At 39.0% G+C, this 27,643-nt stretch overlaps 1 protein-coding gene across 16 annotated transcripts in view; it reads right to left on the bottom strand.

Moving 5' to 3' along the window:
• DTNB (dystrobrevin beta) overlaps positions 1-27,643 on the bottom strand; it is a 243,457-nt gene that overhangs the window by 177,829 nt on the left and 37,985 nt on the right. For all 16 annotated transcript variants that reach the window (XR_006301093.1, XR_006301094.1, XR_006301095.1 and 13 more), the window contains exons 4-5: positions 22,083-22,296; positions 7,129-7,214 (exon numbers count right to left, since the gene is read on the bottom strand). Coding sequence is in view for 13 of the 16 variants with exons in the window: in XM_043604374.1 (XP_043460309.1) it covers positions 7,129-7,214; positions 22,083-22,296 (300 nt within the window). In the remaining 3 variants the exon portion in view is untranslated. The remainder of the gene's footprint in view (positions 1-7,128; positions 7,215-22,082; positions 22,297-27,643) is intronic.

Here is a 27,643-nt window from a genome sequence, read left to right as displayed (position 1 = left end):
TCATCATTGGTGACATCAAGTCCCACACTGGGCTCTGTGCTATAAGCACAGAGCCTGTTTGGGATTCCCTCTCTCTGCCCCTCCCCGACTTGCATGCTCAGGCATGCTCTCTCTCCCTCTCTCTCAAAATAAATAAACATTAAAAAAAAGAAGAGACAATAAAATTTAATAAAAAATTAAACTAGTCCTCTAATTAAAGCCCTCAACCCTTCGGCATTAAGGGACTAAATTACTTCCCAGAACACCGGTTAATTTCCCCAGTAATTCTTTTTCTATTTATATACCTCTGAAAAAAGCTATGCTAATTCCCCATTAGATGTTTCCAGATTAAAATGTAGGCTTTCTCCCTTGTGAAAAACCCACAATCAAGTCCCTAAATGTATATGTATACACACTTTAAAAAACATTCTGGGGCTGCCTGAGTGGCTCAGTCAGTTAAATAGCTGACTCCAGATTTCAGCTCAGGTCATGATCTCACAGTTGGTGAGTCTGAACCCCACACATCAGGCTCCGGACTGATCGCGCAGGACCTGCTTAGGATTCTCTCACTCTCCCTCTCTCTTTGCCCCTTCCATGCTCTCTCTCATGCATGCACGCTCTCTGAAAAATAAATAAATTTTTAAAAAATTCTGTCTTTTGTGTAATGGCAAAATAATTCTACTATTCTACCATCATCACATCTGTTTCAACCTTTTATTCTGGCGATAACGACCCTGGTTTTACTCATTGCATCTATCCACTCTTTTTCTCCCCATATAACCAATCATACACTTCTGCAAGATGATAGGGTTGTTTACAATAAAGAGTCAAGTCTATAAACAGAATGCCATTTTCTTTCATATGTTAGCTTTCCCTGGCAAATGATTCTCACCGCCTGTCATCTTTCTACCAATTGAGTAATCTAACCCACAAAAACATGTATACACATCTGTATATTTATAAATACCTGTATGTAACCAAATCCAAATGAATATTTTATTCCCAAACTCATGAACAGTCCTACAGCATTCATTAAGTCAGAGTGAGGCTAGAGGATGGACTCTGAATGCCTTGGACCTCTAGTGCTGACTCAGCCAGGAACTACCTCAGACAAGTCTCTAGGCCTCCCTTTAAAAAAAAAAAAAATTTTTTTTTTTAATGTTTATTTATTTTTGAGAGAGACAGAGACAGAATGCAAGTGGGTTAGGGGTAGAGAGAGAGGGAGACACAGAAGCAGAAGCAGGCTCCAGGCTCTGAGCTGTCAGCACAGAGCCCGACGCGGGGCTTGAACTCTCACAGAGCCGCGAGATTATGACCTGAGCCAAAGTTTGACGCTCAACCAACTGAGCCACCCAGGCACCCCTCTAGGCCTCCCTTTTGACAAAACATTGATTTAGGACTTATCTCTTACTTGCTTCCAGTTCTAGAACATTTTGGTTATATGAGAAATGCAAATGTGGGCATCATTCATTCAAATTAAACTGTCATTTCCATCTAATGATGAGAAAGGATGGTTAATAGAAACCAGCCAGGATAACTATGCAGTGACAGGCAGTTAAAAGACTATTGCAGAGGAAGCTAAATTTTAAACAAGTGAATCTGTTTCATTAGAACTGCAAAGGATGGCCCCTCTACAGGCTGTTAGTAAAATATGAAGGAAGCAAGCAATTGAAATGTCGGTGAGAACTGCCAGTTCTTTTTTTAAAATTTTTTTTTTAATTTTTTTTTCAACGTTTATTTATTTTTGGGACAGAGAGAGACAGAGCATGAATGGGGGAGGGGCAGAGAGAGAGGGAGACACAGAATCGGAAACAGGCTCCAGGCTCTGAGCCATCAGCCCAGAGCCTGATGCGGGGCTCGAACTCACGGACCGTGAGATCGTGACCTGGCTGAAGTCGGACGCTTAACCAACTGCGCCACCCAGGCGCCCCGAGAACTGCCAGTTCTGGGCATAATCAGCACTCAGGCCATCTTTTCTCTGACTACTCAAAGTGCGGTATGTCAGAAACATGTAAAACCAAAAGTAATATAAATTATTCTTATTACAAAAGCATTTTTATGCTGTAACACAGAAAAAATGCCTGTTATCATTTTGGCATATTATTTCTTTTTCTATGTGCGTAATAAATTTTTGCCTAAAACTATATTACATTTATGCATTTTGATCTGAAACACATATTTGAGGACATTATATTCAATCATGTAAGTATCCCAGACTGTAACTGGGTTCTGTGCTTTGGACACTAAAACTGTTTCAAGCTTTCACATATTATAAAAAAATGTCATAACAAATATACATAAAACTTAGGGCACACTCTTGACTAATTCCTCAGGGTAAACTCAAGAAACAGACTGAGTCAATGGATGTGGATATTTTCACAGCCTCCCTGATACATTCTGTTAGGCTGTCATTCAAAATGGGAGTGGCAGGTTTTTAAAGAATTTAAATATAAATTACATGAATCATCTGCTCCTATCTTTTTTTTAATGTTTATTTATTTTGAGAGAGAGAGAAAGTATGAGTGGGGGAGGAGCAGAGAGAGAGAGGGAAAGAGACAATCCAAGCAGGTTCCGCACCGTCAGCACAGAGCTCAACACAGGCTCACAAACGGTGAGATCATGACCTGAGCTAACATCCAGGGTCGGACCTTCCACTGACTGAGCCACCCAGGAGCCCCAAATTATCTGCTCCTATCTTTTAATGCAAGACAGATGAGGTCTGAATAAGAGACTAAATTTCCTAGAAAACAAACGGCAGAATTAGACAAAGTAAATAAATCCCATAAATTAAATGACAAGTATGATTTCATAAATAATAGGCTTTACAGTCTGTAAGTTTTGTTCTCTGAGTTATTTTTAGGGTTTCTGACATTACTAAGTTTTGATCAGGCTTATAATTAAAGTCTGTATTCTGATTATAAATCACTGGTATTTAGAATGTGATCCCAGTTAACTGTGAATCTAGGATATAGTCCCTGATGGCCATAACAGTGCACTATTTCTATAAATGAACATTACCTGGAGACAGAAACTCTCTTAAGAGAGATCTGAAAAAACCAATCAAGAAATGTTTCAAGCTAAAAGTACAAGTATTGTTTAAGTTGTTCTAAATGCTATCTTGAAACTAAAATAAAAAAACAAAAAATATATCAAACAAAAAAGGGGGGAGAGAAAATTATAGGAAAAAAAATCTAAAACAAAAGGGAAAAAGCAGAAAGATCAAAATAAAAGGAAGAAAAGTAGAAACACTAAGGTGTATTCCATAAATTAGAAAACTGAATTTATTTTATTTTTTTTTATTTTTTTTAATGTTTATTTATTTTTTTGAGACAGAGAGAGACAGAGCATGAGTGGGGGAGGGTCAGAGAGAGAGGGAGACACAGAATCTGAAGCAGGCTCCAGGCTCCGAGCTGTCAGCACAGAGCCCGATGCGGGGCTCGAACTCACGGACCGTGAGATCATGACCTGAGCCGAAGTCGGACGCCTAACCGACTGAGCCACCCAGGCGCCCCTAGAAAACTGAATTTAAAAAGAACATTAACATGGGGCACCTGGGTGGCTCAGTCGGTTAAACGTCCAACTCTGGGATTTTGGCTCAGGTAATGATCTCAAGGTTTGTGAGATCAAGCCACACGTAGGGCTCTGCGCAGACAGTGCAGAGCCTGCTTGGGATTCTCTCTCTCTGCCCCTCCCACCTCTTATGTGCACTCCTATGTGCTCTCTCTCTCAAAATAAATAATAAACATTTAAAATAAATAAATAAAAGGAACATTAACAGAGGTAACAAACAGAAAGTGCAGTTAATGGGAGGAAGATGGAGAAACTGAGAACAAAGGTCAACGGAACAAACAGAAGGAAAGTGAATAGTCAAATATCATTGGATATTACAATATAGTGTTACAGCTCACTTTTACCTAAGCTGTTATTCAGCCTTCTCAACGAAGCAGGACATAGCTGAGACTTGGAAAACCAAGGAGAAAAGGATTCTCACAGCAGACAAACTGCCAATCACACTACAAAAGCTCCAGTACTTCTCTCACAATACAGGAGTCATCACTTACATTCATACCTTAAATAGAATGCTCAGAAGTTTGCTTATGTTTTCTCCATATTAAAAGTAAATCAGAAGCAGGGCACCTGGGTGGCTCAGTTGGTTAAGCTTCCAACTTCAGCTCAGGTCATGATCTCACAGTTTGTGAGTTTGAGCCCGGCATTGGGCTCTGTGCTGCCAGCTCAGAGCCTGGAGCTGGCTTGGGATTCTGTGTCTCCCTCTTTCTCTGCCCCTTCCCCACTCACACTTTGTCTCTCCCAAAAATAAATAAACATTAAAATTTTTTTAAGTAAATCGGAAGCAAAGAAAGATTTCTAGAGACTGGTACTCTGATAATCCTATCATGTTTACCAGTGATAAAAGGGACACACACACACACACCACCACCACCACAACAACAAAAAGCTCAAGAACTTGAGAAAGCAAAGTTGTCTGAAAACATCAGAAGGGATAAACAACCCAGAGCCTCACAATTAGCCCCAAATGCATCAGACAATGACATCTCCGAGTTATGAAAAATATGTAAATTATAACCAGTGAGCTCTGTTTAAAACAAGAGTGATAGACCACATAAATGTGGTTTCCACTCTGAATGATTAAAATTAAGAAGTGGAGACAGACTTCAATACCTGAAATGTTTTACTTATGTTAAACATCTCATTTTCAAGCGAAGATAATTATAGTACAATAAAAATAATGAAACAGAACTACAGATGGTGAAGAAACTATAATTTTGAACATGAAGATAAGGAAACCATACTTTAGACCTATCTGCATAACACAAATATGGTAATTAGTGACCTAGCGTGGGTTGGTGTCTCATCAATCCATATCTGATGTGCAATGATCTGGCATTCTGAATACGGTGACATGTCACATTGGCCTGAGCATGTGTACTTTTGTGCCGTGTAAATAATGATCACTTGTGCTCCTCTAAGAAATTTGAAAGCCACCTAAAAACAAATGAAAAACCTGCCATTACCTGGATCCCTTCCACATTTCACATCATACTAAAATTTGCACTTTTTCACTAGCAGTTACAACAGGGAATTGCAGTTAGTTTAGTACTCCAGCAACAATTGATATTTGGCAAAATTTTGGCATTTACTATGTGCCACGTTCCAGTTCTATGTAAATATAGCTGACTTAACCACAGAAACTGAAAGACTCCAGAGTCATCTACAATCTGCAGTTATATCATGTATTTTCTATTTTCAGCCACTTTCTCCAGTACTAATAAAGATAGCAATGTATATTCTTTACCTGGTATCATCGTCATTTAAAAAGACATAAAATTCCTTGGGCTCCTGGGTGGCTCAATCAGGTGAGCATCGGACTCTTGATTTTGGCTCAGGTCATGATCTCACAGTTTGTGAGTTCCAGCCCCAAGTTGGGCTCCGTGCTGACAGCATGGAGACTGCCTGGCATACTCTCTCTCCCTCCCTCTCTGCCCCTCCCTTGCTCATGCTCTCTCTCTCTCTCAAAATATATAAATAAACTTTAAAAAATAAGAGAAAGATAAAATTCCAACTTTCTTTTCCTTTATGTTTGAATGAAATATAATCTCATCCGTATTGTATTATCTGTCTCAGAAAAACACCATGCTAGAATTTAAAAATATGAAGAAATTTCAGCCCCAAATAGTAATATTTTGAGATACCATGTGAAAAATACATAGAAGAGTTTTTAATGAAACTAGAAGTTTTACTACTGAAATCTTGGTTTACATTGCCACTGATTTTGAAATGAAGATAAACCACGTTAACAGCTGACCAAACATACTATGTAAGACCTTTCTTTAGAATATTGATATCTATATCTAGTGAGCCATCCAGCTTTCCAACTTTCAATGCCATGGTAACATGTAAGAAAAAGCACAGAAGACAAAGGTACCTATCAAGTCACCTTGCCCAAAAGCTTGTGTTTAAATCCAACCAAGCATTTATAGCTTTTAATTAAAACAAAAAATGTAGGACGCAAAGGAACATCATAGGGATGCAATCATCAAAATCCAGTCCATGAGAAATGCTACTGGACAAATGACCCAGTTTCTTCAACAAAGCAATCCACAGGGTATCTCAACACTTCATCAAAACCCACAGCTTCAATCGCACCTCCCTGAAACCTGCCAGAGCTCCTTACGTGTAGTATGGCACTTTGCTCCTTGTACTGCATCGTATGTGCATCGCCCATCACAGCATTAGTATATGGAGGACAACAAAGTAGCTTAGAGCAGGGCTAGAAGCTCAGCAGCCTGAGTTGAAATCCCAGCTTTACCCCCTTAGTTAACTTGTCTGTAAAATGGAGAAAATACCACCTGCTGCTCAAAGAAATTTTAAACATTCAGTGAGAAAATATATGTAAAGCACTTAGCACGATGTTTGGCATATCTCAGGCAGTTAGTAACTATCTAATGAATGAATAAGTGAAAACCATAAGCAGCAAAATTAAATTACTGTGAATGTCACTTCCTTTGATGTCACTTAATCCTACAGTATACTTAGGGAACAGTAAAATGACAAAATGGCCAACAGTAAGAAAAGACTTAGCAACAATAACTAAAAAAAAAAAAAAAAAGACTATAAATTTCTAAATAACTGAGCTGCAGTCTAAAGTACTAAGGAAAAGCTTAATCATAGCAAATACCCTCTGATGAAGAATAAGCTTATTTTTTAAAGGGCTAATCTTAACCAAACCTGGTAAAAATAATCAAATTTCTTTTCTAACTAAAAGCAATCAGCATAATCATCTGCAAGCAAAATTTTTAATAACATAGGAAACATTTTTAAAAGACTTTTTTAAGGTCCATGTTCCTGTTCTGAATCTCTTCAGTTTTGTTACTTTATTCTAAAAAAAAAACAAAAAACAAAAAACAAAAAACTAAACAAATTAATTCAACCAATTTGTCCATCTCAACAGTAGGTGGCATAACTGACATAATTCTGAGCCAGTTCCCAGTTGTTACAAAGGGAATGATCTAGTAAAAACACAAAAAAGTTCATTACAGCATCATCCAAAATTCTGACAACATTCATTTAAAACTGTTTAAAGGTCCTAATTGGAAAATAAAGTCTTTCAAATAATATGAAAGTACTTACATCTCAATTTGTCCAGCATTTTTCCACCACACATCGTTGCTAACATAGCTTTAACTGAAAATACGGTCAACTTGCCTCGGCCCTCACTGCAAAATAAATTATATTAGAACAATTGCTATCTGGACCACAAAAGCATTAATCAAATGTATCACTAAATATCAAGCAACCAGTACATTCACCCCTACCATTATATTCTACAATTATTACCTTGAATTTTTAGAAACCTTGGATTGTTTTTCCTTTGTAGAATTAAGGCCTCATGCATGTTAGGTAAAGAGTGCTAAAACTAACCTGAATGATTTGGAAATGAGCTTTATAAACATTCTGTAAAGAATTTTCTACTGGCTATGTAGACAGAGGCCAAATGGATGAACCAGAAATAAATTTCCTATCAATTTAGCCCATTGAATCCACAACTGAGTTGTTTTTAGTATTCAAAACTGAGGCACCACCTGGTTTGAATAATTCAGAAATGTGTCCCTTCTAGCACGATAACAACAGTTTATTGTTATATAGTAAACCCACAGGGTGCACACTGCTATAAAGGTTTTATAGTACATTCATCTTTGTTCTTACTATGACAACCTTACGTTACAATGTGTTTATTCTAAGAAGCTTGATCGTATCTGTCTCAGATCTTCCCATACCACTGCTGTGAGAAAACTGAAGGGGAAGGGATAGTAATATTAATTCTTTTTTAGTAACTGGAGATGAAATGTCAAACATACATGAATTATCTAAAATAATGCCACACACCACCTGCAGAGACAAGACAGTATCCGCAAGCCCCTCTGACCCAAACTGTCCACTGCTCCCTCCATCCAACTATTCCCTGGTTTCACAGCAGATGAAAACCTCACTAGCAGGTTTTTAAAGTCATCACTTGTAAACTAACAATGGGCTTTTGTGTTCATTTTATAAAGCTTGCGCTTACAAAGTTTCACAGTAAGAGTAAAATACCTCTAAATACCTCTGCAGTGATGAGAACTATAACACCTTGGTTTTGAAAAGCAAGTGCTTATGGTCCTAACAGGGTGCCTTCCATTTTCCAAAACTTTTATACAGTAAGATCGCACTTGAAAAAAAGGCAAATGGTTTGTAAGCCAGAAAGTTCTCAGTGAAAAGATCTCCAGGAAATACTAATGCTTGTTACAGTATGACTTTCGACTATTACATCTCTGTAAGTTTATTCATAAGATAAAGCCAGAATCCCTGTAATTAGCTAAAATTAGGGATGGGGTTTTTATTTCTTTTAAGTTTTTTTACTTATTGAGAGAGAGAGAGAGAGAGAGAGAGAGAGAGAGAGAGAGAGAGAATGAATAAGTGGGGGAGGGGCAGAGAGAGGGAGAGAGAGAATCCTAAGCAGGCTCCACACTGTCAGCACACGGAGCCCAATGCAGGGCTCAATCTCACTAACCATGAGATCACAACCTGAGCCAAAACCAAGAGTTCGACACTTAACTGACTGAGCCACCCAGGCTTCCCTGGGATGGGGTTTTTAAAATAAAAGTTCTCCAGAAATACAGGCACCGCTCCACATCTTATATGGCACCTGGCAATATAAGGAATATGCCTGTGTCAAACACTCCCTGCACTGTACAAACCACACGAGTAGCTACAAAGAACATCAGCTACTAAGAGGAATGGATTTCTAAAACCAATACAGAACTTCTACAGTGGACATTTCTTTTTGGTCACCAACCATCTAAATGCCAAGTCTACCTTTAAGCATGCCTTATATTATGAGACAAATACGTGTCCTATGACCCAAGTGTGAAGAAAGAAACAAAGAAAACCTCACCCACTTGCTTTCCCATCTTTCTCCAAAACTAAGATACGGCCACATGCCACAAGCTCTGCCAGTAAGACGCACCCGCTCTAGACCAAATAGAAAACCCTTAGCTTGTAGAAGGAGGAACTCCAAAGATCCCACCAGCAAGCATGGCTGCACTAGCAGTTACCTCCAGCTTCCTGAGTGGGCAGAGACACAGACACTTGTGGCAGGCCCACGGCCCAGCGTCAGTGGTATGTGGGGTTCAAGCAACGATATCAGTGCCCCAGAGAGGTGGCAGTGGTGTCTTCATTAGAGCGCTTTTATGACAATTTTGAGATCTGTTCTTGGTGGTGTGGTCATCAGGCCCACTTTCCCAGCCTTCTTAGAGAGTCTGTGGGTCACACATACCCTTTTAATAAATTAGCCAGAGACAGTTTCTTTTTTTTTTAAAGTTTATTCATTGAGAGAGAGACAGACAGACAGACAGACGGCGAGTGGAGGACGGGCAGAGAGAGAAAGGGACAGAGGATCCGAAGAGGGCTCCATGCTGACAGCAGAGAGCACAATGCAGGGCTTGAACTGACGAACCGTGAGATCATGACCTGAACTGAAGTCGGACGCTCAACCAACTGAGCCACCCAGGTGCCCCCAGAGATGGTTTCTATTGCTTACAACTAAGAACTCCACTGGATGCAGTTTGTATCCTGAAGTGAAGTGGCCCAGAAAGATGAAGCAACAAAAGAAAACATTCCTGAAGTCCAGAGTGGGAGCAGGCGTGCCTGATGGCCAGCGAGCAAGAATGAAGCGGCAGGGCTCATCAACAGTAGACGGAGCCTCGCTACACAGCTAATGACATTTTTTAGGGTAAACTTGCTCAAACCGTTGTTTGCAGATACAGATTTCATGAAGTGAGAGTATCCAGGGGAAAGTAAAAATTAATCTTAGAAGAGATTTCCATAAAAATCAGGATACTGATTACCTGTGGGAGAAGGGAAGGGGAGACACAAAAGGACCACACGAAAGGCTTTCCAGGTGCTGACAGTCCTCAACTCCTTGGCCTCCATAGTACCTGCATGGGACATCTGCTTTACAATGATTCATTACACTGTACTCTGTTTTAGGTATCCTTCTGCAGGCATTTTCTAATTCTCAGTATAAACTGTTTAAAATAAATGAATACTGGGAAAGCGACAGTTACCATTACTGGACAAGGCTAATGGTTTAAGGCAGAAAATGATGAAGGGAAACCTAGAAGTTAAAAGACACTTAAAATATATAAACTGTATGCATAAAATTTTTCATAATGAAATGCATAAAAAGAATAAAAATGTTAAAAATACCAAGACCCAGGCCCTATTCTTAATTTTTAAGTTTATTTATTTCTGAGACAGAGAGAGACAGAGCATGAGCAGAGGAGGGGCAGAGAGAGAGGGAGACACAGAGTCCAAAGCAGGCTCCAGGCTCTGAGCTGTCAGCACAGAGCCTGACGCGGGGCTCAAATCCACAAACCGCGAGACCATGACCTGAGCCAAAGTCGGTCGCTCAACCGACTGAGCCACCCAGGCCCTATTCTTAAATGCCCATTAATAAAAGACTGGCTATTTATGCTATCATAAAAAAGAATAAAAAAGAATATGTGAAAGATAAAGAGTTATATCCAGGATAGATTACTAAGTTAAAAAAAAAAAAAAAGCAAAGCATGGAAGAAAATAATTGCTAGAATGCTATGTAGCATTCTGTGAAAGGATATTGAAAAAATAACAATGGTTGCATCCAGGGTGGAAAGAAGGCAGCCAAAGGAAAGCATGAGTGTATGGGCACTTTTCACTTTGTAAGTATTAAACATGCTTATATTAGAAAAGACAGTTCTCAAGTCAATAATCTTAAGACACTAGAAAAAGAACAGCAAATTAAACCCAAAACAAGCAAAAGAAAAAAAAATATGCATAAGAGCAGGAATCAGTGAAATTAAAAAACAGAAAAATAGAGAAAAATGAATAAAACCAAAAGCTGGTTCTTTGAATAAATCAGTAATATTGACAAACCTCTAGCCAGTCTAAGAAAAAAAGAAAGATATTGGTAATACCAATATCAAGAATGAAAGAAGGGTTATCAACTAAGGCTTCTATAAACATGATAGAAATAAGAAAATATAAAGACATTGTGTCCATAAATTCAACAACTTAAATGAACCAGACAGACACAAACCACTCCTCGAAGAACACCAAGTATAAAAGCTCACGCTGAGGAAACAGATAACCTCAATAGGCCCGTATCTATCACAGAAACTAAATCTGTATTTTTAAGCTTTCCAAATAAGAAAGCTCCTCATGCAGAGAGCTATACTGGTGAATTCTAAACATTTAAAGAAGAAATAATTGCATTTCTACGCTCTTTGAGGGAACAAAAAAGGAGTAAACGCTTCCCAATTCTTTTATGAGACCAGTACTATTTTGATACCAAAAACACAATAATCTATTACAACAAAAGAAAACAAATCAGTATCCCTCATGAACGTGGACACAAAAATCCAGATGCCAAAACCCTACCCTGTTCTTGATATTTTTAAAAAGTTTTTCGTGTTATTTTAATATGCATCCTGAGCTGAAAACTACCAACACAGAACTTTGAAGGCAATACTAAGACTTCAGCTTTTATTTTGCAGGTAATGATAAAATCAAAGGACATAATGAAAGATTAAAGAGAATTAATCATATTGTGATTGTATAACTCTTTCTGGCTCCAAATCTCATATTCTTCCTTCAAAGAGAAAAAAGGATATCTATTCCTAATGCAAAGAAGAAGAAACTGATGCCATTTATGCAAACAGAAGAGTGCAGCAGAGCCCGGCATGCTGACAAGAGAGCCAGGTCAAACTCAACTCTGTTACTCAAGAAAGATTTAACGTACAGTACCCAGCAATAAATGCCATATGGCAGGTCTTAATGGGTACTATGACACCTTTACTTCTAAAAATTATCATAAGAGCACTTAACACTTTTTTCTTAAAAACCTTCAGAATGCTTTAGAAGCTAATATTTAAAATACTAATATTTAAAATACTTCGTATCCCTTATTCAAATATTCTTTAATCAGCTTTAATGCAGATATTAGTTCCAAATTCAGAAAGTCTTATATTCAAATACAGGATAACAACATCCTTCTCAACTGACTTAGATCAGCACTTGTATCCTTTTCCACTCGTTATTTTTTATAATTTTTTTTATGTTTATTTATTTTTGAGAGAGGGAGAGACACAGCATGAGCAGGGGAGGGGCAGAGAGAGAGGGAGACACAGAGTCCAAAGCAGGCTCCAGGCTCTGAGCTGTCAGCACAGAGCCCGACATGGAGCACAAACCCACGAACCCCAAGATCATGACCTGAGCCGAAGATGGACACTTACCCGACTGAGCCACCCCTCCGCTCATTAAGATTATTACTAATCTCAATGACTGACCTCTGATCAGACGTATTAACAGGACAGTGTGTGTGTGTGTCACCCCTCAACTATTATCAGTAACGTGTGGTCCCTTAATTCGACATCTCTCAGATCTACTTTCCAACCATTTTCCTATTCGTACAGCCACACAGCAATATCCACACATAGTCTCCCACCCATCGCACCGTGAATCTTCTCCCCTTTCTGCCTGCATGCCCTTTTGGGGTGTGCTAATATGTGTGCGCGTAACATCACATGCTTTATTGAGGGTGAGGGGAAATCCATGCACGTGTCCATGTGTAACTCAAGAGGATAAAGGGAACATATAAGCAAGGTGGGGGGTGTTTTAAGTAAGGAGAAAGGAGCGGTATCTGAGATTAAAGATCATGAGGACCTACAGACAGAGAGATTTAGGAATGACGCTTACTGAACATGTTTAAGAATCTGTTTATAAATATATAATTGTGTATCCTGAAAATGGGGCAGTGGGTTCAGGTCTGAATTACGAACTAACCTTCCCACTTACAATGCTTACAGTTTTAGGCTCACAGTTTCAACCATCAAAAGGTTTATTCAACCTTTCAAAAGTAAATACTGATATAAACAAATTAAGAAATGGTGTGTTTAAGGATACTTTAAATACTTACTAAAGATACTGATGTAAAATCTAAGTATAATTTAGCATACAGAAATAATCACTTAATAAAATTAGTGAAAGGGTATACTCAGAATTCTTGCTGAAATCGCGTTATTTACATTTTTCTCTTCAAACAGAAAGAATCTTAGCTCCCCCACCTCTCAACTGTTTGCTTAGTAGGCCAAACGTCAGCATTTACTCCTTTGCTCTGAATGCTTTTCTTGGCACTGGGTTCCTCAGTCTACTTTAAGCCGAACTAAAACTTCCTGCAGCTGCCCCCAAACAAAGCAAAGGGAAAGTGTCACTGTCACTGTGTTCTCTAGTGTTGCCTTAGCGCCCCTGCATTCTTGCCTAGAATTAGAGGCAGCAGGGAGGAGCTGCAGCCACGTAGCAGCCTAACACCCTGTGATTATGTCCTTTATCTAATTGATTCTTTCTTCTTGGAAAACCTCAGTCTCAATCCTTCCCAGCAGACACCTGAATTTAACCTGTATACAAGTCAAGTTACATTTAAAACTCAAGGGTTAGCTGCCCTTGGTCGTGGCACCCACAACCTCCCCGAAACCTATGTTCTCAGTCCTTCCGAGGTAAAATCCAAGTTCATCCCAGAATCCGTTGTCTTCGAATAGGATTCGGTTTTATCACACAAAAAAAATGTAGTTCAACTGAAAATCTGACCTATGACAACTTCAGAGTTAGTAGGTGAATACTTAATAAGTAACAGTAGGGGTGCCTGGGTGGCTCAGTCAGTTGAGCGTCCGACTTTGGCTCAGGTCATGATCTCACCCTTGAGTTCAAGCCCCGCGTTGGGCTCTGTGCTGACAGCTCGGAACCTGGAGCCTGCTTCGGATTCTGTGTCTCCCTCTCTCTCTCTGCCCCTCCCCTGCTCATGCTCTGTCTCTCTCTCTCTCTCAAAAATAAATAAATGTGAAAAAATTATTTTAAAAAAACAAGTAACAGTAAATATTAACCCCTGCATAAAGATACTAAAATGAAAGGGCAAACAGGTAGTGTTTGTTGAGGATGATGGGAGTAAGGAAACTTGTTATTTTAACCCCACCCAGAGTCTCTCCAGGGAGCACCCTCCCTCAGTAAGAAACATCATGCCTCTCTTTCTCAGACTTCCCTGCATGATTCACTGCTACAGACCTATCATTTTATGGTCTGACAATAAACCATGCACATGACTTCTAAAAAGAGTTCTTATTATCCAATACTGAGAAAACACCACGATGAGCTCCGTGCCAAGCTAAGCAGACAGTGAGTCACCCTGAATAAACACTGCTATGTTTTAACATGCAGGCACCTTCAGAAGCCTCGCCGTCCTCACCTGTGCCCTTTCGCTGGGAGCTTGCTCATTTCAGTTCAGCAAAGTCTCAAATTCTACCTATTTTTAAAAAAATATTTAAACTAACCTAATCTGGATGGTGTTTATAGCTTTGCGCTAAGAAGAACTTGCTATGCAAATTAATACTTTTGAAAACAAGACTACAGGGGGCATTTTTTACTTAAGAAACAAGCTGTTTCTACATCTTTAACAAACAATTGTGGCTGCTGCCAACCATAAATTAGTACTTCTCACATAAAAATAGACTTCTACTTTACAAACACTGCTACTAGTCCAATTACCACATGCAGCTAAAAGTAAAAGAACATTTCTTGTTGATTTTCAAAAACTCATATTTTTCCAATTAATCTTAATTTACAAAACTTCACAGTGAATGGATTATGCAATAATCACCTGCAAATCAAGAATCCATTTGGCAAATGTCAAATGGCTTAATCAAGTAAAATCAACTTAGAATATTATTCAGTTTTATCACAATCAGAATGCCTGCTAATTTTCATTTCAACCTTACAAATATTTATTAAGAATTCAGCATTGTGTTTATCAAGTAATCAAAGAAGTATAAGGTAGAATCTCTGCTCTCAAGGGCTTTCAACCTTATTTGTACACTTACGAAGCAGTTTAGAGCACTGTATAACTTAAGGTCAAAATAATAACACAGACAAATACCATAGGTCATCAAAGGGATAAAAGTGGGGTTGGTGGAAAAAAGGAACGCTACAGAGTATATAAAAACTTGAGCGGGGTGGGGTAGGGGTTGGGGTAAGTATGCTTGGAGAGAAATGGGAGCATATCATATTAGAAAAATTGAGAAGTGCCTCAAGTAGTTTACTTAGAGCTTGGTATGTACAGGGAATCAAGGACTGATACCATTAGAAGTGAGGAGTACGAATCTCGTTCAAAAACCACAGGTAGTTTTGGAAGGTTCTTGAGGTGAAAAAGGTGTCTTAATCAGATTAATTTGGAGGTACCGAATGGACTAGAGATCTCTCTGTTACTACCTCTCTCCTCACTTTCAGAGAAACAAAGGCAAGGAAAAAGTAACACACTCAGAAGAAGCATGCCCTTTCTTGCCTTTTCTTAAAAACAAAAACAAAAAATAGGGGCACCTGGGTGGCTCAGTTGGTTAAGCATCCAACTTTGGCTCAGGTTATGATCTCACAGTTTGTGGGTTCTAGCCCCACATCAGGCTCACTGCTGTCAGCATGCAGAGCCTGCTTCAGATCCTCTGCCCCTCTCTCTCACTCTGCTCCTCCCCTGCTCATGCCCTCTCTCTCTCTCTCTCAAGAATAAATAAACATTTAGGGGGCCCCTGGGTGGCTCAGTCAGTTAACCGGTTAATTGTCCAATTTCGGCTCAGATCATGATCTCACGGTTCTTGAGTTCAAGCCCCACATCGGGCTCTGTGCTGACAGCTCAGAGCCTGGAGCCTGCTTCAGATTCTGTGTCGCCCTCTCTCTCTGCCCCTTCCCCGCTCGTGCTCTGTCTCTCTCTCTCTCTCAAAAATAAACAAGTATTTAAAAAAAATTTTTAATAATAAACATTAAAAAAAACAACAATACAAAAATAAACACATAAAAAGGAAACAGTAAGATAAGGCCAAAATAATTAGCAAAAAATTGTTTTTCTGAAATATTAGCTAATGGTCAAACCCTTTTCAGATCTGCATATCCTGGAATCAAGAAGATTCTTTGAAAATTAACATGAATGCATGACTTCTCTTGAAAGAAAAGCTACAAAATAATGAGTAAGTGATGGGAAGAGTAAATGAACTTCAAGTTCACTCATTTCTGCTCCCTGAATAATCCTGGCACCAAGTACTCGGACTGTGACTCAGTGAACCAGTTCTGGTGACACCATCAAGACACCCACCAGGCAGCGTGGGGGACGCAGGGCAGGCAGGTGGGCTGTCCTCCTCCTGGTCCACCAGCGCAGCTGTTTCTCTCCATTTCACACAAGGTTTCCGCTGAGGATTTCACCTTTTTAAAACACCCCAAATCCCTACCTCATTCTCCACCAACCCCCGGAAATTTCCTAAAGGAGTTATGCTCACATCCTTGCAAGAGTTAAATGTGCTGCTTCTGTGAACCCCAAACTCTTCCCACTCAGTCCTAGTTCTCTTCCACTTGTATTTGGCTGTATTTTTTCTTGCCATCCTGAATCCATCTGACAACAAGCAGAGATAACAGTAAATACTGCACATAAATATATCAAGTATTTATGCCTCCCAGGATATGATAGTTTTGCTTAAAAATCACAAATGAGGAAGACTATAACCTAATGTTATCTTTTTCAGCAACGTCCATTCCATAATACGCTAGCTGGGCATATTCAAAATTTAAGGAATACAACTGCTTTATTTAGAATGAAAGAGTTTGTTTTTGCTTTGTTTCTTTATATTGTTTTGTTTTTAGCATTCAGTATTAAGAGGAAACCATGGAAACTTTTAAATATGTCCAAATTGTCAGAGCAAGACTTTAAAACAGTTCTTAGCCATATTTCCAAACTACACAGCAACTTCTTCCATATTTACCCATCAAAAATTAGATACATAAAACTCATGACACTAAAGAAATCTTTAGATTGTTCAAAGTAGCAAGAGTGTTTTATACTGCTCTTTTAGATGGTAAACAAGAACTCTGACCTTTCATTAATATGTTCAATACTGATGTAGTATTTTGAAGATTTTATCCAAACCTAGTTTCATTAGATGTATGATTTTTTTATAGGTTTGTTCCATTTAAGGTGTAATTTCATTCCATTCTAAGCAGTAGTATTTCTTGGAGCAAAGCTGAGGGGAAATGGTACTGCAACACATTAGAATATAGGCACTGGAATATTTACATATGAAATAATGATACTTGAGATCTGCTTCAAAGAAGGCATGAAAAGAGGGAGGGTGGAGGTGAAGATCCTGAGGATACAGACGAGGTAAGTTTGGGGATGTGCTGGTAATTACTGAAGCTGAGTGATAGATAGCTTGAGATTTATTATAATATTCTTTCTATGTTTGTAAATATTTTAAATTTTTCATTAAAAACATTTGAAGAGAAAGATATCCTATGAAAAGTAAATGGAGAGAACATATGTGCAACACATATAACCAAGAAAAAACAGTCATCGAGAGTCTATGAAGAGCCCCTATAATCAGTACAAAAAGAAAAAACAACACGCTAGAACGACAGGCAAAAGACACGAAGAGGCATTTCACAGAAGTAATATATTTGGTTAAGAAACCCATGAAGACATGCTTGATAATCAAGAAAATGCAAATCAAGACAATGAGGTATCACTTAGCAAAAACTAAAAAGTCTGACAATTCTAAAACTTTCAGAAAGAATGTGGATTGAAAGGATCTCTTATGCACTGGTATAATTTGTTAAAATAATTTGATACTATCCTCTAAAGCTGAATTTCATGTACCGCACCTCCCCCCCACCCTGAATTGGCAATTCCATTCCTCAGTTTAGGACCAAGAGAGCAGTCTAGGACACTTGTACGCATGAGCCAGGACGCTCCAGGCAGTGCTGTTTCCCGCAGCAAGAACCTGGAGAAAACGACAGGTACAGTATTACAACAGAACGTTGTGCAACAGCGAGAATAACTGAACTATGGCTACATGCAACATGAATGAAGTGTTACAATATATTACTGAATGGGGGCACTTGGGGGCGCCTGGGGGTGCCTGGGGGCTCAGTCGGTTAGGCAGCCAACTTCGGCTCACATCATGATCTTGCAGTCCGTGAGTTCAAGCCCCGCGTCAGTCTCTGTGCTGAAGGCTCAGAGCCTGGAACCTGCTGCCGATTCTGTGTCTCCCTCTCTCTGACCCTCCCCCGTTCATGCTCTGTCTCTCTCTGTTTCAAAAATAAAAAAACATTAAAAAAAAAAAAACATGAAATGAAAAAAGTAAATGAGGTAATAGTACAGACAACCAGACAGCATGAATTTCTTTTTTACAATTAGTAAAAATAATTAAAATTAAACAACACTGTGTTTATGCCTATATACGTGGGCAAAAAACTGTTAAGAAGAACACAGTAACGCAAAATCAGAATCGGATTCACTTTAGTTATGTGCAGGTCAGTGGGATGGGACAGGAGAGATAAACCTAAGTTATTGCTAATGTTCAAGTTCCTGGGTTAGATAGTAGGGCTCATGATGTTTATTACCTCTAAGAACGAATGAGGGAAGAAAGCACGTGTAAAAAGATCAGTTAGAAGCCACGGAAGCAGTCCAGGCAGAAGATGACGGTGGCAGGCTGGGTGGCAGTAGGGCCAGAGAGATGCACACAGACCTGAGCGAGTCAAGATGTAGAAATGGGGGCACCTGGGTGGCTCAGTCGGTTGAGCATTCGACTTCGGCTCAGGTCATGATCTCACGGTTCGTGGGTTCGAGCCCCACATCGGGCTCCATCTGAACACTTGCTCAGAGCCTGGAGCCTGCTTTGGATTCTGTGTCTCGTTCTCTCTCTCCCTCTCCCTTGCTCATGCTCTGTCTCACCCTGTCTCTCAAAAATCAATAAATGTAAAATTAAAAAAAAAAAAAATTTTTAAACAGATGTAGAAATGACAGGCCTTGGTAACTGGCATGGAAATGGGAGTGGAGAAGAAGGAAGGGTGTAAGTGATTCTCAGGTTTCAGATTTAAGGAGCTGGGTGGAGAACGGGGCCGTTTAACAAGAAAGGGAGCCACAAGTTTATGATGCTCAGTGAGCAGTTTCGGGCTGACACGTAGCCATCTCCTTCATAGCTAGTCCAACCACACCCCCCACCACTGTGAGGCATCATGTAATGAGGGGAAGAATTTAACCACTCTACTCCAGAGACACAAATCCTGATCTGTTTGAGCTAAAAAGCATCACATCTACACATGCATGGCCCAAATGCACATTTCTGGAGGGAGGCTCATATACTTTTGTTTGGTGTTGAAAGAAACCAGCTCTCTCCCGCTACCTAGACTTGAAACAGGAAGCATGTAGTAGCTGACAGCAGGCATTTTTTGATGTAGCAAAAGGATGAAGCTGATACAAGAGGAGGGCAAAACCACAACCACTACGAAGAGAAAAATGGAAGCGAGAGCTCTGATGCAAGAAGACAGAGGGCTGGCCTGCCTCTGGGCCTCTGGGCTCCTTGGTGATGTGAGCCTATTCGCCCACTGCTACAAAAGCACACGCGTCAGTGGGCTTCCTACTGCTTACAACTAAAGACGCCGACCTAACACAGACTTTGGTGATGGAAAGGGAGTTTGCAAATCACAAGCCCTACATAATGGAATTGGCTCAACTGAAGAAGAGTAAGGAAGAGTTCTTGTCCCTCAGCATCGCCTGCTGTACCTTCAGACCAGACCAGACGACTACCACCAATATTATTATACTAAAGACCTGATAAGGAAAAAAATGAGGCTACCCAAGTGTTTTGGCTATTCCTCATAGCTTTTACTAATGTCCTACACACGGATGTTTACAACATTGTTCTCTGTGTTTTAGTTGTCAAATATAAGATATTGTAAATCCTCAGCAGAAAAAGAAAGTAATTCCTAATAAGATACACACTTGAGGAACAAAGTCTGGATCCTATTTGTTTCTTACTATTGTTTTACAGCCTTACAATGTATTTTAATTGTAACAAAACACGGCTGGCCAAAATTTGACTGTAAATTCAGAGGTAAGGGAATTTAAGAATAATCAAATTAGTGCTTCAAAGTTTAACTTAGGAATTATAAAATATGAAATCCTGAAAATATTAATTAAAATAAAGAACTAGAGGAGTGCCAGGGGGGCTCAGTGGGTTAAGCATCCATCTCTTGATCTCAGCTCAGGTCTTGATCTCAGGGTCGGGAGATCAAGCTTCACGTTGGGCTCCACACTGAGTGTGAAGCATACTTAAAAAAATGAAAAACTACAAACTCTACATATCAAAGGCACTCTCCAGCCTAAGTAATAAAGAGGCCAATCAATACAGAGACTAATATTTGAAATATTTCACAAAATGCTACGATTTTCAAAAATAAAATTCCAATAACCAGATCCTTTCATTTTTCCAGTATGTGAAAGCCAATCTCAAATTACTAGAGAGTGAAACAAGATGTTATCATATATACATATACATACATATGTACGTTACGTACGTACATATATATATACATATGTATACACAGGTGCACACGCGTGCACGCACACACACACACTCAAGATTTCAAGGCTAGCAGTGATATAAGGATTTATTGATGCCTATGGCCAAAGTTTTAAATAGGATATGATGTGAGAATTACCAAATTCACCACTGACATACTACAGTCCTTCCTCTTAACTTACTCATCTTTTTTTGTTTTTCCTAGTTCTCTGTAGCATGCCCTTCTATGGATTGTTTTCATATGATTTACTGTTTGCTTACTGTTTTCCGTTGTCTCCCTCTGGATGTGTCTAGCCATCTCTGAATATGTCCCAGAACCTCTGCACCTTCTGCTCCTAAGTTGGGTATTCCTGTTCTCTCTCTTGCTGTCTCTTTGCTCTGCCTTCTTCCTTCCTTAGCCATAGTACTTAACTTATTTGATATGGTTATAGAATCAAAGTTTATATAATTTCTGCTTTATCATTGTTTAAAAGTAAGATGACTTTTATTTCTGATTTTGTATAAAAAAAATTGTTTCTTGAATTAATTTGTATTGTGCAATCCTGAACTGATTTACTCACTGAGTTAGTGTCATGATAAGTGCTGCTTATTCACCACAGAATAACATTTTTACTAAGGTCTTTGTATCCAAAGAGTCATTCCTTGGATATATAAAATTAACCTTATGGATTCACTAATCTAATTACTAACAAAATGGCATTCAAATTATGGGACTATGTCTCATGTGTACTCTTGTTTTAAAAATTCAAATTTCCTAAAATAATTTTCTATTAAATGGATACAATATTTAATTTGATAACATCTTATAAAAATGTTATAAATTTAGTGAGTGCCTATGTTATGACTTGACTTTGTCACCTGCAGAGTTTTATCAAGGCACAGAATCTTCAATATTATGAAGTATAATAAATAAAAGCATTTTACAAATGTATAAACTCAAAGTAGGTCTACAGGGAGAAAAAAATGAAGCAGAAAGAATTAACCCATCCAAAGTGGACGGTTGTCAGTATAGTAGAAATCAAAAATCTAAAGTCTTGGTTCCCGGAATATAAACATTAAATTCTATGCTTCCATCATTTATGATTTCTTTTTTGCTTTTTACAATACCAACTTAATTCTCTATGAATACAAATATAGCCAATTATTTGTTTTAATTTGTAGTACATTTAAATAGTTTTCTTCTAGTGTTATAAGGTGTATAAGGTAATGTTCTGCACTGAAAAAAATTAAAACAGCATCCTAAACATAAAGAGAAGAAAACAAGACTAGAGTCAAGGGGCATTTACTATTCCAGAGTAAAGAAAGGTTAGCTTCAAGGTCAAATAGAAAGCCTCATAATCAAATTCACAACTTAGCTATACTTCTCTGGATAGAGAACAGCTATACTAAGGTACTTACAACATTACCAAACACTATGTCTCAGTGTTGTGATTCTCCATAATTTTATGGAGTTTAATATGTGATAGTAAGTCACTCTGGCATTTAACCAGTCTTTAGAAGGAACTCCTATGGAGTAATTTCCCTTTTAACTGTGATTCCAAGTTGACAACTCAGCAAGACACTCTGGAAGAAGGATGACTAAGAGACAAACATTCTTAAAATGAAGTAAACATGTAAGGTACTAGCCTGTCATATGCAGCAATCATAAAGTTGAGGAGGAGGCTGATCGACTGCTCCACACTGATTTGGTGAGTAGAAGGAAGGCGCTTGTTCAGCTGGTAGTAGACAGAGGAGATGACAGTTTCGAGGCGGGACACGCTGATCTCAGTGGTATGGTCCAGTGTATTAAGGCCATTGTCTCGGAAGGCTTCAATCATGTTCCAGATATCAACAAGATGGACTGAAACACAAAGAAAATAAATTGCCAACAATTTAAAAGTTTTATTTCACCAGAAAGATCTAAGAACTTTTCATTTATTTATATCTAATAGAATAGTGAAAGGAGGCAGAATAGGACCCCAAAACATGCCACTTTGGCATAAGGATTATTTTGAGCTAAAGACACTTGAAAAACAGCAGGTGCCAAGAAGGTCATGTTAAACTCCTCTTTTTTTCCTGAAAGCAGGAAATAAACTCCCAAGTGAAAGATGCCCTCCTTATTCCAAAGGGAAAGAAACATTCTTATCCCCAGAGACAGTGAACTGAATCCAAGAGAAATCTGCATAGACTTTGTTAAAATAACCCTTATCTTCCTTGAGTCTCCCCATATATTTTAGTTACTTTTCCACAACTGCTACTCCTTCCTCCCTAGTGTATCAGCACTGATGCCTCCTCACCCCTTCAGTTCTTCATTTTCCTATGGGAGCTCCCAGGTGCAGGAAAACTCTGCATGCAAAACTGCCAATCTGTCTATGTCCATTTAATTCTCAGGCCCAACCAGAGACCCTAAGAGGGTAAAGTTTTGCCTCCCCTACAATAGCATCAAAAGTATATATTGTAAAATTTAACAGAACCTCAAGGAGACAAATTTCACAAGCTTAGTGGGAGAAATTAACACATTTCCCTTAGTAAGTGATAGAGGAAACATACAAAAGCATAAGTGCGGATGTAGACAATTAAGAGTAGGCATAAAGGGCACTATATGAACTACTGCCCCTAGTGATTAGAGAATATGCTTTATTTTCAAGAGCGCAAACCACCTGTCTGAAAATTGAGCTTATCCTGAGTTATAAAGCTAATCTAGGCAAATTTCAAAGGATTCAAGTAATATCAACCATGTTCTCTGATCAAAATGAGATTGTCAGAAATCATCAAAAAAAAAAAAAAAAACACTTTTCAAATAAACTTTATGTTCAGAAATGAAGAAACACAATACTAGGGGATGTCCTTAATCTGATTAAGGGTATTTACAGAAAACTGCAGCAAACATATTACTTAAAAGTAAAATGTTGAAAGCTTTTCCTCTGATATGTGAATAAGATGAGAAAGGCTCACCATCAAATGTAAATTGGTATGGCCACTGTGGAAAACAGTATGGAGGTTCCTCAAAAAATTAAAAATTAGGGGCGCCTGGGTGGCGCAGTCGGTTAAGCGTCCGACTTCAGCCAGGTCACGATCTCGCGGTCCGTGAGTTCGAGCCCCGCGTCAGGCTCTGGGCTGATGGCTCAGAGCCTGGAGCCTGTTTCCGATTCTGTGTCTCCCTCTCTCTCTGCCCCTCCCCCGTTCATGATTTGTCTCTCTCTGTCCCAAAAATAAATAAACGTTGAAAAAAAAAATTTTTTTTTTTAAAATTAAAAATTAAAATACTATATGATCTAGTAATTCTACTACTGGGTATTTGCCCAAAGAAAACAAAGACACTAATTTGAAAATATATATGTACCTCTATGTTCATTGCATCATCATTTACACTAGCCAATATATGGTTGCAACCTAAGTGTCCACCAATAGATAAATAAATAAAAAGGATGTGGCATATATAGAGAATGGAATATTACTCGGCCATGAAAAAGAATGGGATCTTACCATTTGCAACATGGATGGACCTAGAGGGTATTATGCTAAGTGAAATAAGTCAGACAGAGAAAGACAAATACCATATGATTTCACTTATACGTGGAATGTAAAAAACAAACGGACAAACAAAAAACAGAACAGGCCCATAAATACAGAGAACGAACTAGTCCTTGCCAAAGGAAAGAGGGTGGGGGGATGGACAAAATGGGTGAAGAGGAGTGGGAGATAACAGGTTTCTAGTTATGGAATGAGTAAGTCATGGGAATAAAAAGCACAGCATAGGGAATATAGTCAATGGTACCGTAATAGCACCGTATGGTGACAGATGGCAGCTACACTTGCGGTGAGCATATTGTAACATACAGAGTTGTAGAATCACTGTGTTGTGTATGTGAAATAAATGTAACATTGTGTAGCAACTACACTTCAATTAAAAAAAAAAGGAAATGCCAACTATCATCATCTCTATTGTATTTTGGGTCCTAAACCAAAATAAATAAGCAGTAATTATCCATGTAAGTTTCAGAAACGATGAAATTTAACTGTCATTATTCAGAAATGACAAAATTCTACACATAGACTATCAAAGATTCTCCAGATAAATTACTAAAACTGATATTTGAGTCTGGAATGATTGCTAGATACAAGTCAAGATATAAAAGTCACTGTATTTCTATTAGTAACAGAAAATGAAATTTTAGGGGTGCCTGGATGGCTCAGTCAGTTAAGCATCCAACTCCTGATTTTGGCTCAGGTCATGATCTCACAGTTGTGAGACTGAGCCCAGTGCCAGGATTTGTGCTGGGTATGAAGCCTGCTTAGGATTCTCTCTCTCCTTCTGCCCCTCCCCCAGTTCTCTCTCTCTCTCTCTCTCTCTCTCTCTCTCTCTCTCTCTCTCTCATTTAAAAAAATAAAACAAGGGGCGCCTGGGTGGCTCAGTCAGTTGAGCAATCGACTTCAGCTTGGGTCAGGATCTCATGGTCCATGGGTTTGAGCCCCGCATCAGGCTCTGTGCTGACGTTCAGAGCCTGGAGCCTGCTTCGGATTCTGTGTCTTCTTCTCTCTCTGCCCCTCCCCGGCTCATGCTCTGTCTCTCTCCATCTCTCACAAATGAATAAACATTAAAAAAAAACTTATTTAATAAAATAAAATAAAAAAGAAAGAAAAATAAAATTAAATTTTATATACTATTTATAATAGTATCATAAATCATCAAAAATTTACGAATAAATCCAATGGAGGAAGTGCAAACATCTCCACAAAAAAACAAAAAAAAAATTATAATTTAACTGGCAGAAATTAAAGAGTTAAATAAATGGAGGAACATACCATGTTCATTGGAGGAAATGTCAATATTAGAAATATGTTGATTCTCCCCAACTTAATCTACAGATTCAGTGCAGTCCCAACAAAATGCCACAGGGCTATACGTTAAAATAGGATAAATTTTACTATATGTAAATTATAACTAAAAAGAAATCAAGAGGGGAACCTGGGTGGCTCAGTCAGTTAAGTGCCCAACTCAGTTTCAGCTCAGGTCATGATCTCACTGCTTCACAGGTTCAAGCCCCACATCGGGCTCTGTGCTGGCAGCATGGAGCCTACTTGCGATTCTCTGTCTGTCTGTCTGTCTCTCTCTTTCTCTCTCCCTCCCTCTCTTTAGTCCTTCCCCACTCACATTATCTCTCTCTCAAAATAAATAAACTAAAAAAAAAAAAGTAAAGATGGAAAAAAATCCCAGCAGTGTTGTTTTATTGTTTCTTTTTAGTAGAAATTGTTAATTAGATTCTAAAATTTATATGAAAATAAATATAAAAAGGCCAAAACTGTCCCAATATTAAAAAGAAAAACAGAACAGGGGAGTCTGGGTGGCTCAGTCGGTTGAGCGTCCGACTTCGGCTCAGATCATGATCTCACGGTCTGTGAGTTCGAGCCCCGCGTCAGGCTCTGTGCTGACAGCTCAGAGGAGCCTGGAGCCTGCCTCGGACTCTGTTTCTCCCCCTCTCTCTGACCCTCCCCCGTTCATGCTCTGTCTCTCTCTGTCTCAAAAAATAAATAAACATTAAAAAAAAATCTTAAAAAAAAAAAAAAAAGAAAAGAAATATAAAAAGGCCAAAACTGTCCCAATATTAAAAAGAAAAACAGAACAGGGGAGCCTGGGTGGCTCAGTCCGTTGAGCGTCTGACTTCGGCTCCGGTCATGGTCTCTCGGTTTGTGGGTTCGAGCCCCACATCAGGCTCTGTGCTGACAGCTCAGAGCCTGGAGCCTGCTTCGGATTCTGTGTCTCCTCCTCTCTCTGCCCCTACCCTGCTCATGTTCTTGTCTCTCTGTCTCTCAATAATAAATAAACGTTAAAAAAAAAATTAAAAAAAAAAAAAAGAAAAAGAAAGTAGGAAGACTTGCTCTGATATTAAGACTTATTATAAAGCTAAATTAGCAGTTACTGGTAGGATAGACAAATAGACCAGTGGAACACATGAGTCTAAAAGCATATGCGGAAACTGCTATGAACATTCTTTTTTTTTTTTATTTTTTTTAATGTTTATTGATTTTTGAGAGACAGAGACAGAGCACAAGTAGGAGAGGGGCAGAGAGAGAGGGAGACACAGAATCCAGAACAGGCTCCAGGCTCTGAGCTGTCAGCACAGAGCCCGACGCAGGGCTTGAACTCACAAACCGTGAGATCACGACCTGAGCCGAAGTCGGATCCTCAACCGACTGAGCCACCCAGGCGCCCCTGAACAATTACACATTTCTCCTAATGAGTATGAAGAGAAGATTTGGAGGCAGTGAAGAAAAAAGGATAGTTTTTTCAATAAACCATGAAAGGGACAATAGAACATACATACGGATACAACTGAAATTTTACTCCTACTTAAACTATACATCCACAGAAAAAAATTTTTTCAGGTTGATTAAAGAATCATATGTGAGGGATGCCTGGGTGGCTTGGTTGCTTAAGTGTCTGACTCTTCATTTTTTTTTTTTTTAATGTTTATTCATTTTGAGAGACAGTACAAGCAGGGGAGGGGCGGAGAGAGAGTATCCCAAGCAGGTTCTGTGCTGTCAGCACAGAGCCCAACACAGGGCTCAATCCCACTAACCGTGAGGTCACGACCTGAGCCCATATGAGCCACCCGGGTGCCCTGAGTGTCTGACTCTTGATTTCAGCTCAGGTCATGATCCCAGGGTCCTGAGACTGAGCCCCACATCAGGCTCCACACTGAGCATGGAGCTTGCTTAAGTTTCTCTCCCTCTCCCTCCCTCCCTCTCTCTCTCTCCCTAGCTCACGTGTGAAAAAAATCATATGTGACAAAGCCTCTAGAACAATGCATCTTTTTACTGTACATTACTAATGCCACTAGTCTGTTTTCAGACTCTCAACACTGCACACATACACTACCATTTCCCAAAAATAATTACAGGAAGAATTATTAAAATGGTAGTTGCTCTGATAGTGATTTTCAAACTTTTTTTTTTAATTTTTATTTTTTTACATTTATTTAATTTTGAGAGACAGCACAAGCAGGGGAGGGGCAGAGAGAGAATGAGACACAGATTGGAAGCAGGCTCCAGGCTCTGAGCTGTCAGCACAGAGCCCGACGCGGGGCTCGAACTCACAAACCGTGAGATCATGACCTGAGCCGAAGTCAGACACTTAACTGACTGAGCCACCCAGGTGCCCCGATTTTCAAACTTTTTTACCACAACCCACAGAAATATATTTAACA

Source organism: Prionailurus bengalensis, chromosome A3 (genome assembly GCF_016509475.1).
Source record: "Prionailurus bengalensis isolate Pbe53 chromosome A3, Fcat_Pben_1.1_paternal_pri, whole genome shotgun sequence".
Taxonomy (NCBI): domain Eukaryota; kingdom Metazoa; phylum Chordata; class Mammalia; order Carnivora; family Felidae; genus Prionailurus; species Prionailurus bengalensis.
This window is presented reverse-complemented; position numbering and strand designations above follow the sequence as displayed.